The 15,581-nt window shown below is 36.1% G+C and overlaps 1 protein-coding gene across 1 annotated transcript in view; it reads right to left on the reverse strand.

Annotated features, from left to right (window-relative positions):
* Positions 1 to 4,730: 4,730 nt before the first annotated feature.
* FAM241A (family with sequence similarity 241 member A) overlaps positions 4,731 to 15,581 on the reverse strand; it is a 44,354-nt gene continuing 33,503 nt past the window's right edge. The window contains exon 2 of the mRNA XM_025290302.3: positions 4,731 to 7,099. Coding sequence (XP_025146087.1) covers positions 6,854 to 7,099 — 246 coding nt within the window. The 3' untranslated portion in view covers positions 4,731 to 6,853. The remainder of the gene's footprint in view (positions 7,100 to 15,581) is intronic.

Consider the following 15,581-nt stretch of genomic DNA (forward strand, 5'->3'; position numbering starts at 1 on the left):
AAAATATACCATCAGCTAGCCTCTTGTAACACAGGGGTAAACCCATAACAAAAAAGGTCGATGGTCCTGTGGTAAAAATCACTGTATTCTAGCAAAGAATTTCCAGGTGATGAAGTCAATGAAAGGTTAAGTGATTGAACTTTGCTGAAAAAAATAACAATTCAAATTTAATAAATATTTGAATGACCAAGTTTTAGATCTGGCTTCTGCTGAGTTCATTCAATAATTTTAAAGAAGAAATACAGTTTGGCTCATCTAGATCTGGATTTTCCCGGTACTCTATCGTCTGGGAAGCTGTACATCCATCAGGCCTCGGCTTTCTGCTCCAGCAATAAGGATGAGGAAAACATGCTCTTTTTACTCTCAGGTGACTATACCCAAACTTGATGTGGCAGTAATTAACTGACAAGCAGAAAACAACATAAGGAGTCAGAAGGGAGACTCAGGATGCAGGGCTGTGAAAGGGTATTATTTATTAGAAAGCATAACAAAGTATTTTATATACGTGTTATTTAACATATATAATCTGGGCAGCCAGGTCACTCTAGTTGTGAATTTATTCAGGAGCCTAAAATACCAAGCTTAGATACTTGAGAATTCCTGCTCACATTTCTGAGATTTTTAAAGATTAAAGTTTAGAAAAGAAAGATCTATTGAAAAATACTGGAAAAATATGAAATTTAGGTAGCATGAGTTACCATTTGCATTCTGAAGAAATAGTGATTTCATCAAGCACAACATGAAAATACATTTTTCTTCTAAAAATGTAAGCATAGAGTAGCAATACTGTATATGTATGCAAAAAATAGCAATATTCTTCCATTGAAAGTGAATAAACTTTATAAGTGATAACACATAAATCAATCCATGCTCTTTATGCAAATAGGGTATATTTTTGGAGTCAAAAAACTTTAAAGTGCAACCAACTCTAGGTCTTCTTTGTGAATACCCTCTAGGGAGAATATGAATAAATGAAGCTGATTTATTTATTTGGCAAAGATTTTGAGCACATACTGTATGCCAGTCATTGTGTTCGGTGATTCTGTTATGAACATGATAGACATGTCTCTGCCTGTGAAGCCTATTGTTTAATGGAAGAAGCTGACCATAAACTTTTACAATATAACATGACAAATGGGGACAGGGGAACCACAGGGTCCTCTGAAAGCACATGAAATACCAAAGTGAAAAGTGAAAGTAAAAGTCGCTCAGTCGTGTCTGACTCTTTGCGACCCCACGGACTATACAGTCTGTCGAATTCTCCAGAATACTGGAGTGTGTAGCCATTCCCTTCTCCAGGGGATCTTCCCAAACCAGGTCTCCTGCATTGCAGGTGGATTCTTTATCAGCTGAGCCACAAGGGAAGCCCAAGAATACTGCAGTGGGTAGCCTGTCCCTTCTGCAGCGGATCTTCCCGACCCAGGAATTGAACCAGGGTCTCCTGCATTGCAGGCAGATTCTTTACCAACTGAGCTATCAGGGAAGCCCTATGAAATACCAAAACTGGATTTAAAAGAGGCGGAGAAATTTTCCCCAGGGGACACAATATCTAAATAAGCCTTAAAGCTGTGGATGTGCTGGTCAATTTCGTGGGGAGGAGCTAAAGAAAGAAGGTAAAAGATTTTGGAAGGAAGTACAGCTTTCAGCTGAAAACACAATCAGTATAGTGAGACTTGGGAAGGGAAGGTGGCTGCATAGACAGGTAAAGTATGTTAAGAACCAGTTCACAAAGGGTTCATGAAACCTATACTAAAGACTAAGCATTTTATCATAATGGTAATAGGAAGTCATTGAAAAGATTTAGGCCAAGGACGTCAGTCACATTTTAGAAAAATTATTCTGATTATAACATGGAAAAATGAAGGCAGGAGATCAGTGAGAATTCTAAGATAGCAATCTATGGATGGCAGTATGGACTAGGTTAGTGATACTGTGAATGGAAGGAAGTGGCAAGATTTTTTAGGAGGTAAAACAAGGTGAAAGAGTGATAGGTTACATGTGGGCTGTGTAGGAGGCAATCATGTCGTTTGCTAAGACTAGAAACACAGGAAGAAGAAAATGTTTGGGAAAAAGATGCCGAGTTCCTTTTCTGGACATGTTAAATTTTGGGTACTAAGGGATAAGCAAGAACTGATGTTGGGCAAGCAGTTGAATGTATGAATCTGATATTCTGCATAGAACTCTCTGAAATGGAGATGTAGACTGGAGAGCTGTTAGTGTGAAATGTAACTGAAGCCATGGGAGTGGTGGTATTGCCCAAGGTAATATGTAGACCCATGAAAGAACAGTCTGGAACATTAAAAATCAAGGGTTGGGCAGAGAAACTGTTATTGTTCAGTCACTAAGTCATGTCCAACTCTTTTCATCACCATGGACTGCAGCACACCAGGCTTCCCTGTCCTTCAGTGTCTCCCTGAGTTTGCTCAAACTCATGTCCATTGTGTCAGTGATGCCATCCAGCCATGGTCAGCCCTTTCTCCTCTTGCCTTCCATCATTCCCAGCATCAGGGTCTTTTCCAATGAGTCAGCTCTTCCCATCAGGTGGCTGCTGTATTGGAGTTTCAGCTTCAGCGTCAGTCCTTCCAATGAATATTCAGGGTTGATTTCCCTTAGAATTGAACTGATTTGATCTCCTTGCTGTCCAAGGGACTCTCAAGAGTCTTCTCCAACCACAGTTCAAAAGCATCAATTCTCTGGCACTCAGCCTTCTTTATGGTCTAACTCTCACATCCATATATGACTACTGGAAAAACCATAGCTTTGATTATACAGACCTTTGCTGGCAAAGTGATGTTTCTGCTTTTTAATGCACTGTCTAGGTTTGTCATAGCTTTCCTTCCAAGGAGCAAGCATATTCTAATTTCATGGCTGCAGTCACCATCTGCAGTGATTTTTTGGAGCCCAAGAAAATAAAATTAGTCTCTGTTTCCATTTCCCCCCCATCTATTTGCCATGAAATGATGAGACCAGATGTCATGATCTCAGTTTTCTGAATGTTGAGTTTTAATCCAGCTGTTTCACTCTCCTCTTTCACCCTCATCAAGAGGCTCTTTAGTTCCTCTTCACTTTCGGCCATTAGAGTGGTATCATCTGCATATTCGGGGTTATTGATATTTCTCCCTACAATCTTGATTCCAGCTTGTGCTTCATCCAGCCCAGCATTTTGCATGATGTACTCTGCATAGAAGTTAAATAAGCAGGGTGACGATACACAGCCTTGATGTACTCCTTTCTCAATTTTTAACCAGTTCATTATTCCATGTCTGGTTCTAACTGTTGCTTCTTGAACTGCATATGGGTTTCTCAGGAGACAGCTAAGGTGGTCTGGTATTCCAATCTCTTGAACAATTTTCCAGTTTGTTGTGATCCACATTGTCAAAGGCTTTAGTGTAGTCAATGAAGTAAATGTTTTTCTGGAATTCCCTTGCTTTTTCTGTGATCCAGCGGATGTTGGCGATTTGATCTCTGGTTCCTCTGTCTTTTCTAAATCCAGCTTGTACATCTGGAAGTTGTTGGTTCACGTACTGCTAAAGCTGAGCTTGAAGGATTTTGAGTGTTAACCTTACTAGCATGTGAAATGAACACAACTGTACGGCAGAGAAAAAGGACTTAGAAAATATTCAGTCCAGCAATAATCCTGAAGCAATAGTTTGTACATTAGTTGATATTCTTCTTGGCCAATTCTAGTACTAGAAGTACTAACAAGTATGAAAGTCTGATTTTTTAAATTCTTCTTTCACCCTGTCAAGCCATTAATTCACAATGAAAATTTCTAAAATAAACTGAAATCAATAAACATTTGTAAAATAAATTATTAAAATAATAAATAACTAAAATATGTAATTATATTATAGAATCACAAACCAGACAAACAGCCCTTGATTGCTCAAATACCTAGCTTTGATTATTTTGAGCTTAATACTTTACAACAGACCTTATGCTGTAATTTGCCCTCTCTCAGTTCTGTAACTGTTTCTTATTTCCTGATCATCTGGATAGTCTTTAATGGATTAGCAGCTTAGTGATAGCCCAGGAAGATTTTCTCTGATCAAAACGTGATTAAATAGAGATACACTTTGGTCAGAAGACAACTATGGTCCATAGTTCCCACATGGAAAAGATTCAAATGCAATTTTGGATGGGTCTGTGGGGATTTGCCTTGATATACTTCCTTTATGTTTTTAAGAGTAGAAATGGAAATGTGGCCTCTAGAGTGGCTAATCAGTGATGCGCTGATGATACATGTTCAACAACTGGCTTCCCACAAAAAAAGAGCCCTGATTTGTTGTGTTTGCCAATTATAGTGTAAATACTCCCTTCATATTCAATGTCAGGCTACCAACTTGATGTCACTGAAGGCAAAGAGGGATTAAATGTATACAGTTGGCTTTTGCAAGCCAGTGTAAGCTGGCTCCAGCACACTAGTGAACTAAGAATGATCTGACTGGTGGCCAGGAATGGAAAAATATCTTGCATATGAGACAACTGAATTCTACATAACTTAGTTTTTCCTTTAGTGAAAATTGATTTATTCATCTACTGTCAGTTTACTTATAGGTCTTGACCTTTCCCTTTTGAATAGAGGTATGAGTGATATATACATACACAAATCTAATAATATAGCACTATAATTTCTCTTTATTCATAGTAATAGTAGTTTCTAAAATTGCCTTGTGTCTGAGATTGAAATGATTGAGAATGTTTGTGAATCAATTCCTTATACCATGAACCAAAGAAATGACCAGTTTCTTTTTATTTCAAGATATCAGTATAATTTGCATTCTAATACCTTTCATAAAAGAAAATATTTTATTTCCATCAAATGAGCAAAGTTTGTTTTTTCCCTATTAAAGCAAATGATTTGTTGGTATGCTCTTCTAATAATATATGCAGAAAGGATAGCATCAAAATATCTCATTTCTTTATAGAATTTAATATACATCCTATTAACAGCAGTGTACAGATGTATAATATTTGACAATTAAAAATTACTTTTAAAAATATTTTCAATATTAGCTCTGGTAGAACCAGAGCTGCTATTATGCATACTATTTCTTTTTTTACATTCCAAAAGGAAATTAAAAATTCTAGTAGTATTACAAAGGAATACACTTTTAAATATTGAAAGCAGATATACAAAATCTCATGACTTCTATTAAAAACCTCGCAACTCTACTGGACACGAATAATGTCAAATAACTTGCTCTTATGCCAGGTTCATAAAGGTTACTATTAAAAATATTGCAAACCCAGTAAAAACACAATGATATAGTACAAAGTCTTTTTTCAAAGTCAAACTTTAAAAGATCTGTATTTACACAAACAAATAATATTTTTTAGTGCCCTCTGATTGGTACTGTTGTTCAGGATAATCTAATTTTAGAAATCTAAATTGAACATTTTCATCATTTTTCTGCTTCAGTATGGAAGATGCTGAGGACATACAGAATAAATTTTAGAAACAGGACTGGGTAAAAACTTTATAAAGTAGAATAGTAAACATTTTACACACTTTAGTTATTGCCCTGCCAAAGATAAAAATAACCCATTGCCCCATCTTCCTCTATTTAACTTTCTAGATAATTATCTCAACTACCTACCTTTTGTCTACATAGACAGTTTTTTTAGACCAAAGTATAAAGATTTTAGATTTTTTTTTAACAAAATCCAAAATATCAGTAAGCCATTTTTAATTTTCTAAATATGTTTAAAGAAATGCTATTTTTCAATATAAAACCCCAAAGTGTTGAATTAAGACACATTAATAACATGCCTGGCCAATTACTGACTTGACTTTAGCATTAGAGGAATATGATACAATTGGCTGTTGAGTTCCAAATTTAAGCATTTGGTTTTATATTGTAATACTGTAATGTCTAATACAGATATTAAAGAAAATGAGCTTTTTCTTTTAAAAAAAGGAATAATAAAGAATTTCAGCCATAATACAAATCAACTTTGAGGGGAAAATCCATGTCAAGATAGGAAATAGATTTTTAAAATCTTAGACTAATTGCTATAAAAGAATTATAAAAATGTAAATTTCTAAAAAAAATACACTGAAAATGTTTATCTAGGAAAAAATACAAGGAAAATATTCATTACTATGGGGTACAGTCAACTATGGACCTGGCTTATGAGCCTTTAAAAATTCACAAAAACTAATTAGCACCAAAATTGTCTAAAACTCCAAATGATATACTGAAGTAATTCCAAGCCCAAGTATTACATTATAAAAAAGTTATATTTAACTTGGGAAGTTTTCCCAGTTATAATAAATATATTTCTTTACAATCTTTAGAAAATGTGCTAGCTTTACTGATTTTCAAAATATTAAGGTAGTGTATAGAAGCTGTCATTTACATTAGTTTTGGCTGAGCAGGGACAATGGAAATTCAAGTTATTTCCCAGAAAATATGGATTTATTTGGTTGGGTTACGAGCAATTCTCCAGTTAAAATTTTTCACTCCCTGTTTCACCCTTTTTCTTCTAAAATGTTTTATTAGAGCTTTTACAAGATCTATATTGTCTGATTTGAATTTTGTATCCTATTTTCCCTGCTCACTTTTAGGTGTTATTTAAGGTCTGGCATGGGAATAGGAGTATTTAAAAGTGGGCACAGATCACAGTAGTTAAACAAGAGTTATGAATAAGCTACTATATATATTCAACCCTCTTAAAATCAAGTTGAATTTAATTTTAAACAACATCAACTTACAAATTTAATTGCAAAACAACAACACACAATTTGAAACAAGGCAAACTTTTCAGCCTTTATGTAGTGAAATATATAACTTCACTAATTACATATCTGGCTACCAAATGTCAAACCAAATGTTCATTTGGCCATATTTTACTGCTGCACATAAATAATGACAAGGCAAAGAAGAGCAACTAGTCCGAAGGCTGGTAGGCCAAGGAACCACAGCATAACCCAAAAGAAAATGACTATTACTGGTTCTACGATTTGTTCTCCAAAATACATCCTTGTGAAGCCCATGTTGAGTAGGCTTTTGTTCAGTTCACCAAAAAGTGTTCCCATCTTTTTGTAGTCATCTCCCACAGGCTCGCCAGTGTGGTTTTGTGATTCTTCAATATCCTTTGAAAAACAAAAACAAGACAAAATATAAACACAAAATGAGAAACAGGTGAAGGTCTTTTAAGAATAATGATCATTTCATACTTCTTTATCTTCCAGAGTATGTACTGGGCATACATGTGATAACCATTTGATAATACCTGGGAATGTTCCTTTTGATTGTCACCCAGAACAGCTGTGACTGTGATCACCTTTCAAGAATATGGAAAGCACTGATTTATTGATTTATGTGGCCTTGACATTGACTGGACACTCAACTACTAGAACACTGATTTACAAGATGAAGGAAGCAGCTGATCATTTCATTTTCTAGCTCCCTGGAATTGCACAAAACAACTTATTAAGTGAAAAATCATGTTCGTATTGTTCTTATCAATGATTGTGATTACTGAACAACCTTTTTATACCAATCTGCTGTTCTGAGGCAGGCTCTGGATTGCTCTGTCCTGCTAAGTAAGCTTCTTTTCAGTCCATTCGACACATTTAATGACCCAGCCTCATCTTTCTGGAGCAGAGCTTGCTGCTACTGTTGAGCAATTCTCAGCTATTATGTCTGTGATCTTTCGATTTTAGCTGGGAAGCTAAGAAGAATTCAGTGTAGGTCCTTGATGTCCTAAATGCTTATTAATCTCATCAGGAGAAACATATAGTTTCCACATAGGAATAATTTTGTATAATAAGCCTAAAAGTTTACCTACATATCAGTTCCCCAGAAAATGTCCATGTGTACCCAATTATACATACCAAAAATTATGTACTATTTCTATTACCTCTCAGTCTTATTACAATTAGGGTCTTTATACTACTATCTCTGCTGCCAAGTCACTTCAGTCGTGTCCGACTCTGTGAGACCCCATAGATGGCAGCCCACCAGGCTCCGCTGTCCCTGGGATTCTCTAGGCAAGAACACTGGAGTGGGTTGCCATTTCCTTCTCCAATGCATGAAAGTGAAAAGTCAAAGTTAAGTCGCTCAGTCGTGTCCGACTCTTCACGACCCCATGGGCTGCAGCCCACCAGGCTCCTCCATCCATGGGATTTTCCAGGCAAGAGTACTGGAGTGGGGTGCCATTGCCTTCCAGTAGATAGATATTAAGTTACTATCTCTCAGCTTCAACTCCACTCTTTGAAATTCTACAAACATATCTGGTTCCCTGTTAGGCTCTGCCAGTAGAGGAACTAGAGAGACACTGCACAGCAAGAGGAGGAGGAAGGGGCTTGCTCTTTCTTGTTTGCCTCTCATGGGTTTCTTGGTTCTCTTGGTCTCCAGTGACAGTTCACTCTGGCAGTAGTAGGTCCTTCTGGTAGCAGCCACTGATTTCAGTTTAGTGACTTCCCAGCACCTGCAGAAACTATCTCAATGTGCCTTCCTGAGACACCAGATCAAACCTGTGGGTTCCTTTCCCTCAGATCTCTGGTCCCCAGGGTCTGTGGTGTTCCTCCTTTGAGCTCAGAAACACCAGTACCAGGTGGGCGGTGATTGGCTCTTCGAAGCCTGAGTCTCAGCTGCGTGTCATGGGGCCTTCCCCAGTTTTCTCAGTTTTAGTAATTCTCTCTCTCTTCTCTGCTTCCTCAGGCCTAGGAAGTGGTGGCTGGTTCCTGGTGTTACTACCTGTGGCACTCTAGCCTACTTTAGTGCAGTGGTTTTTAAACTTGATATGTTAGACTCCCTTGGAGGGCTCTGAAAGCCCACTGCCAGGGTTTCTGATTCAGTAAGCCACAACTGGGGCTTGGAGTCTGAGAATTTGCACTTCTAACAAGTTTCCAGGTAATGCTTATGATGCTGGTATTTTTTTAACATCTTTTGACTATCACTGCCTTCATGTTTTTGCCTTTCCTGTTCTTCAATGCCTGCTTAACAATTCTTTGTATTAACTTATCTTTGTTAAAATAATTGGTAGAGTTTCTCTCTTTTCACTAGCCCCTAATTTGGTCACAAAAGAAAAACTATGTCACAGTGACACAGTTGTAATTATAATTTATTAAACCTAATCTCTTTTAGGCATGATGATTCAAATCAGTAATTATTTATTGAACATATACTTGCTCATAGTAGGTGCAAGATAGAAAACTGGAGTAGGTGATGGACAGGGAGGCCTGGCGTGCTGCGATTCATGGGGTCGCAAAGAGTCGGACACGACTGAGTGACTGAACTGAACTGAAAAAGACAACTTTGGGTATAGCGTTTCATATAATAACAAGTAAATATTAAAGCTACTAAGTAGGCTGTCTAGGCCAGAAAATAGTTAATTAACTTAACTTGAGACACACTTCAAACACATGAATCAGACTTAGATTCCTTTAGTAGAAACCAAAACTTAATCATTTCAGTAATCAATAAGTAAATAACTAAAAATATTTTTTCACTTAAAAATGTATCATTTTTTATTCTACATAATAGTTTACATATATAAGGAAAAAATGCAAAAATCTAACTTTTATGTGCAATAGTCAGACAAAATGATTTTCAGTGTTTCACTGAAGTGTTTCACTTAAAGTGTTTCATTTTAAGGCAGTGTTTTCCCATATAATAGTAATTTATGTTGAGTACAGAGTATCACTGATGTAATGAAAAAATGAGACTCAATGCGGCATCATTGTTAAATGTATATAAGTTTAAGCCAGAATTATTTTTGAGTTAATTTATACATATAATAAATTACTTTTGGATTTTAATTTCTACCAAAAAAAGAATGAGAAAAACAAAATGTTGTTGAGATATTTGGAGAGTTTAAATCTAGGCTCCCAACACTTAAACTGAATGACCTTGATCAAACTACTTCAGATTCCTGAGCTTCAGTTTTCTAATCCATAAAATGGGATTTTATGAATCCTTTTTGATACTGATAATATACTCATGAATTATAATTTATTTGTTAACCTTTCCTTATTTTTTGTATTTTACCTTCTAAATTATATTTTCATTCACTGATGTGCTGTGATTAATTTTATGTTTCTTAGCTTCTCATACTTTTTAATGTGTTCCACAATAATACACTATATTAAAAAAGAGAAACAAAAATCTTGGTCTTACTTGAGATTAAGGCTTTCTTTTCTTTAGGACAGAACTCAGAGTTCTTGATTTAGTTTGTAATTCTTCTGTTCCCTCAACTTTCTCTTCTACTCCAGTGTCTATCATTGCTGGTATCATTTTTGGCCTTTTTATTTATTTATTTATTTTTCTTTTTTTCTTTTTTACCACCTCTAATTTCTTTTAATCTATGCACTTATTGTACTTTCGGGTTTTCTGTTGTTACTGAAGCTTTTTAAAACTTTTTCAGTATATTTGTGGTTTTAGTACAAAGTGAGTACCCTAATCTAAAACGGTTCTTTCTGAAGATTCACTTTAAATTCTTCTACAAACTGTTTGTGGGTTTTTCAGGGGAAGAAGTAGGTGTTGCAATGCTCAGTTAACTCCGCAAGGCCAGGGGGAGAGGCAGCAGTCTGAGATCTGGGGAGCAGCTAGGGGGACGGGGACTAGAGATGGGAGGCCAAAAAGACTGGCCTGGGGGTGCTGTGGCTGCGGCAGCCTGCTGCTGCTTCTTTTTTTTTTAATATGAAAAATTTCAAACACAAAATTAGAGAAAATAGTACAATGAACCCCCTAAGTACCTATCAACCAGATAAAATAATTACTAAAAATCTGCCACCTTACTGAAGCATTTCTTAATCTGGGCAATCTGAAGGAGAAAAAAAAGTAAAGTCACTAGAAAATGCCTAAAAGTGGCATATCTTCACAAATAAAGTTCTGTGGAAAATCAATGATATTCAGCAAAGAACTGGATAAAGGTTCAAATAACCCTAGAGGAAAGACACTTAAAGACATGGAAAAGAAAACGGGCAGCATTCTTAAATCACTGACATTACTGTCAGTCTCACTACAGTGTTTTCTGTATCAGTAAATATCTGTTGAATACATGGGGAGAATTTATCTTGTGGCTGGCAAGCATTAGAGCAATATCTTGATATCTTGATATTTCTACCTGCTCCACTTCTTGCCAAACAAAAAAGATGGCCTTATTTTTTCCAAATATTATTTGGATTATTTATATTTTATATTTATATTATTTGTATTATTTATAATTGTAATCTCAAAGCAATTATGTATTTTTATGGAATTATCAGTATGTTTTGTTGTGGATATTATTAATATCCACTTACTTTTTCCTTAATCCAGACCAAACCTTAATCCAGTCCATATTCTTTACCTAAGGAAAACCCCATCTATAGTTTCAGAGATGACAAGTCTAAGAGTAATCCCCTTCCCTTTATGAGAAGCTGGCCTTGGAAAGGGCATATGATCTACTTTGGACTGATGACTTTTGAGTGTCTTCTGGGGAAAATTCTTTCAAGCTCTTCTGATACAACTTTGGACAGTGATTCTTAACACTTTAGGAGAAATAGAAGAACTATTTCTCCACAGATAGACCTTAAGTAAAGAGAATTTACTATATTTGAATTAGCTTTCTATCACTGCCATATGAAATTAGCACAAACTTAGTGACTTAAAATGACACAAATGTATCACTTTTTTTCTAACCTGTTTTGCAGGTGAGAAGTCAAAACTGGCAGGCTTGTTTCTTTCTGGAGGCTCAAGTAAAGAATCCATTTCTCTACTTTTTCTAGCTGCTAGAGGGTGTCCATCTTACTTGGCTCCTAGTCCCCTTCCTCCACCTTCAAATCCAGCAACATTGTAACTCTCAGACCATCCTTCTGTAGTTAACTTTTTCCTCTGACCATAACAGGGTAAGGTTTTCTGTGTTTAAGGACCAGTGTGATTAAGTTTAGTCCACTTAGATAATCCAGGTTCATTTTCCCATCTCAAAGTCCTTAAATTTGATCATATCTACAAAATCTTTTTTGCCATGTAAGATATCATATTCATAGGTACCAAGGATTAAGATGTGGACATCTTTGAGAGGGGGAGAAACCATTATTCTACCCACCTCAATATTTAATTTTAAAATTATTTCTTTATATATCTACTTCCTGTCACTATCTATGATAGGAGGGGTAAGGTCACTGAAGACAACAACCATATAAATTCAAAAAAGAGTACTTATTATACTGCATTGTGCCTGGCCCTTAGCAGGCTCATAATAAATATTTGTTGAATGAACAATAGAAATATTCTATAATAATGACATATTAGGCAAAAAGCTCCTCAAAACTAAAAACAAAATTTACAAACAACATCAATTATTTTATTTCCCCATGAGTACATCTGTGAATTTGTTCAAATATGTATAAATAAATTTTAGAGAGATTGTAAGATATAGTAGCTGTTAGCTAAAATTTACATGCTTAGTTCATTTGCTAAATGACTGAATTTTAAGAGCAGAGGCTAATATGAACAGATGAGTTCTTAAGTCCCTGACTTAGCCAGAGGTCTACAGTTTTCAGAGTAATGCGGCAGTGGTGGTATGACTAGTGGCACAGTGGCACAGCGAGCGCTTGGCGCCTACTCTGTGGCATGCACTGTGCTGTACGCGGGTTTTCTTGTGTCGTCTTTCCAACAGGCTGTGAGGGAGGCACTATGATTTTCCCCATTTGCGGATAAGGAAACTAAGTTTCAGAGGAGTTAAATGTCGGCCATTGACTTATATTAGTAATTGAAGGAGCTATGATATGAACTCAGACATTCTTACTCCAGAGACCACACCAGTAATCCCTATGTTATACTCTCTCCAGGTATTATATTATTAATAGCTAACATCTGTGTAATGTAAGCTTTCAGAGAACTTTTACATATTTGATCTCTGAAAAAAGAAAAATTATGTAAACACATTTTCATTTTTCAAAGAGTACATTTAACACAGTGAAATGAACATCAATATCTTTCTGTGCTTTACATCTTTTCCCAGTTTATAGCATACTTGAAGGTGAGTTTTATCAAGCATAAAATTGCTCAAATGTTAATTTCTGTCTTATATAACAATTTAAACAAGGTAAAGCTATTTGCAGCAGTTTAGTAAATCTTTCTATAGTCCATTCAGTATTGACTAGAATTCAGATTCAAATGCAAAAAAGAGAGACTCCACGGAAGAATGAGGAGATATGCTTGGCAGAGTTGCAATAAGGCAAAAACCCAAACCAACCAACCAAATACACACACACACACACAAAACTCTTCACACATAAAACACACCAATACGAAAATGTAGATGGCATTTCCCCCCTGTTCTAACATTAATCACTTTGTATCTTTGCCAAATTTTATTCTTTGTATGTGAGGTCCCAATGGAAGAACATTTATCAAATGACAGTTTACTTCATGATCATATAATAGTACAGACCATGACATGCACATTAGATAGTAATGTTATTATTTTGTCCATAATTAATGACATAGGAGTGTTATAACTGACTGAAAATCTCTTAAAAATATGCACAATTAGTGATGAGAAATTAAAGGTGAGCCCTGAAATCATCATAGGATTTTTGAGAGCAAAGGATCTTTAAAGGTAATTGAAGTCTCTTACTTCAGAAATAAGAAATAAGAGGTTAAATCAGACAATCATCACTCAGTGTATGGTAACTAATATTATTACTACATTTTTGGTAGAAATTATATCTTGTGATTTTTTTTACTTTCGTTTTCTTTCTACTGTAACATGCTGCCTAATACCTTAGTGATTCTCTTTCTTGTGATAATTAAATTCAGCTGTATTTTTCTTCATGTGTTATGACAACTTAATCATATAGAAGTTGAGGTGGGATGTTTTCTATGGCACATCCTTATCTATGGAACAATCTGTGCACATTAGTATGGCAGAATCTGCTTATTCACTTTAAGAAGAGTACAAGCTACATTCTGTAAATAGGTTTTCACTGAGTGGGTAACAATTCAAGATTCACTTTCAACTGTTTTTTTCCGAGTGTAATATTGGAAGTCTGCTGGTTTTGCCTGTCTGGTTTTTATTCTACTTTCTTCTGTTGATATCATCTTGATTTAACCTTGGGAAAACCCTCCCCCACCCACTCTTGGTTCCTGTGTTCTGCTGGAATGTGTGCCCACTCCCAAGTTCCAGGCCAGGCCACTCAGAACATTTCATTTCCTTGAGCACATGATTAGTTAAGGAATGAGCATATAACCCAAGACAGGCCAGTGAAAGTTCTACCTAAGATGTTTGCTGCAACTACTGATAAACGGGCATCCCCCCTCCCCAGCTGGTAATGGTTAGCTGCTAAGGTGTACAGCCTCTTATTACAATGAGGAGGAAGCTTGCTATGAATGAAGTCAATACAAAATAAAGAAATGACAGTGGATATTGTCTGAATACTTGAATCCAGCTAGGGCATCTACCTCTGTTTTTTGTTTGTTTTTTAAAAATAACATGAGCCAATAAATTCCTATTTTGCAAAATCTAGTAAAAGTTGAATTTTTGTCACTTGGAACTGAGAGTTCTGATGATGATGATGATAAAAGTAGTAACAGCTACCATTAGAGACTTCCCTGGTGGTCCAGTGGTTAAACCTCCACCCTTCCAACGCAGGGAGCACAAGTTCCATCCCTGGCTGGGGAACTAAGATTAGGCATGCCTCACGGCATCGCAAAAAGAAGAAAAGTAGCAATAGCTTCCATTAACTGAATGTCTACTATATGCTAGATACTGTGCTAAGTGCTTTATATTCATTATGCTATTTAATCATTATTTATTATAAGTATTATTAGCTAATTTCAAAGCCCTGTGTTAATTATAGTGCTCAAGAACTTCCTCATTAATTTGGTTTTATTGTTACTAGCAATAATTAACATGAAGAATATATTAATAATATTAAAAAATAATAATGGGGTTAGGCAAGTAGAAAATTTTAGATAACTTCTTGAAAGGTTTTAAAAACTACACAAGAATAAACCAACAAAACACTGTAGAGCAATTTCCCTCCAACTAAAAAATAAATAAATAAAAATGGGTAAATGGTGACTGTATTCAGATAACATAGAGAGTAAAGACTAAAATGCTGATTTCTTCTTGCTACTTTGGGTTAACCTTCCTGAGCTGTCAAGCAGAGCCAGCCTCGATAACCCAAGTCCATGGAAATCATAACTGAGAAGGTAAACTTATAAATGCACAGTGAGCAAAAGGGGAATGATTTTTGGATGATGTGAAGTGAAAGTTGCTCAGTCATGTCCGACTCTTTGCGACCAGGTCAGAATACTGGAGTGGGTAGCTATTCCCTTTTCCAGGGGATCTTCCCAACCCAGGGATTGAACCCAGGTCTCCCGTATTGCAGGTGGATTCTTCACTGGCTGAGCCAATAGGGAAACCCAGAAGAAGGTCTTCCCTAACTGGGAACTGAACCCGGGCACGGTGGTGAGAGCGCCGAATCCTAACGACTAGACCGATAGCACAGAGTAACCTGTGGACTGAGGCTTATTAAATGAATGAAGAAATGAACGAATGAATGAACAATTCCTAAATCTTGCTGCAACTTCTCCTTTCAACTGTTTTTTCAACTCTAGGTTTTCCCTGCTATCCAA

This window comes from Bubalus bubalis, chromosome 7 (assembly GCF_019923935.1).
Source record: "Bubalus bubalis isolate 160015118507 breed Murrah chromosome 7, NDDB_SH_1, whole genome shotgun sequence".
Classification (NCBI taxonomy): Eukaryota; Metazoa; Chordata; class Mammalia; order Artiodactyla; family Bovidae; genus Bubalus; species Bubalus bubalis.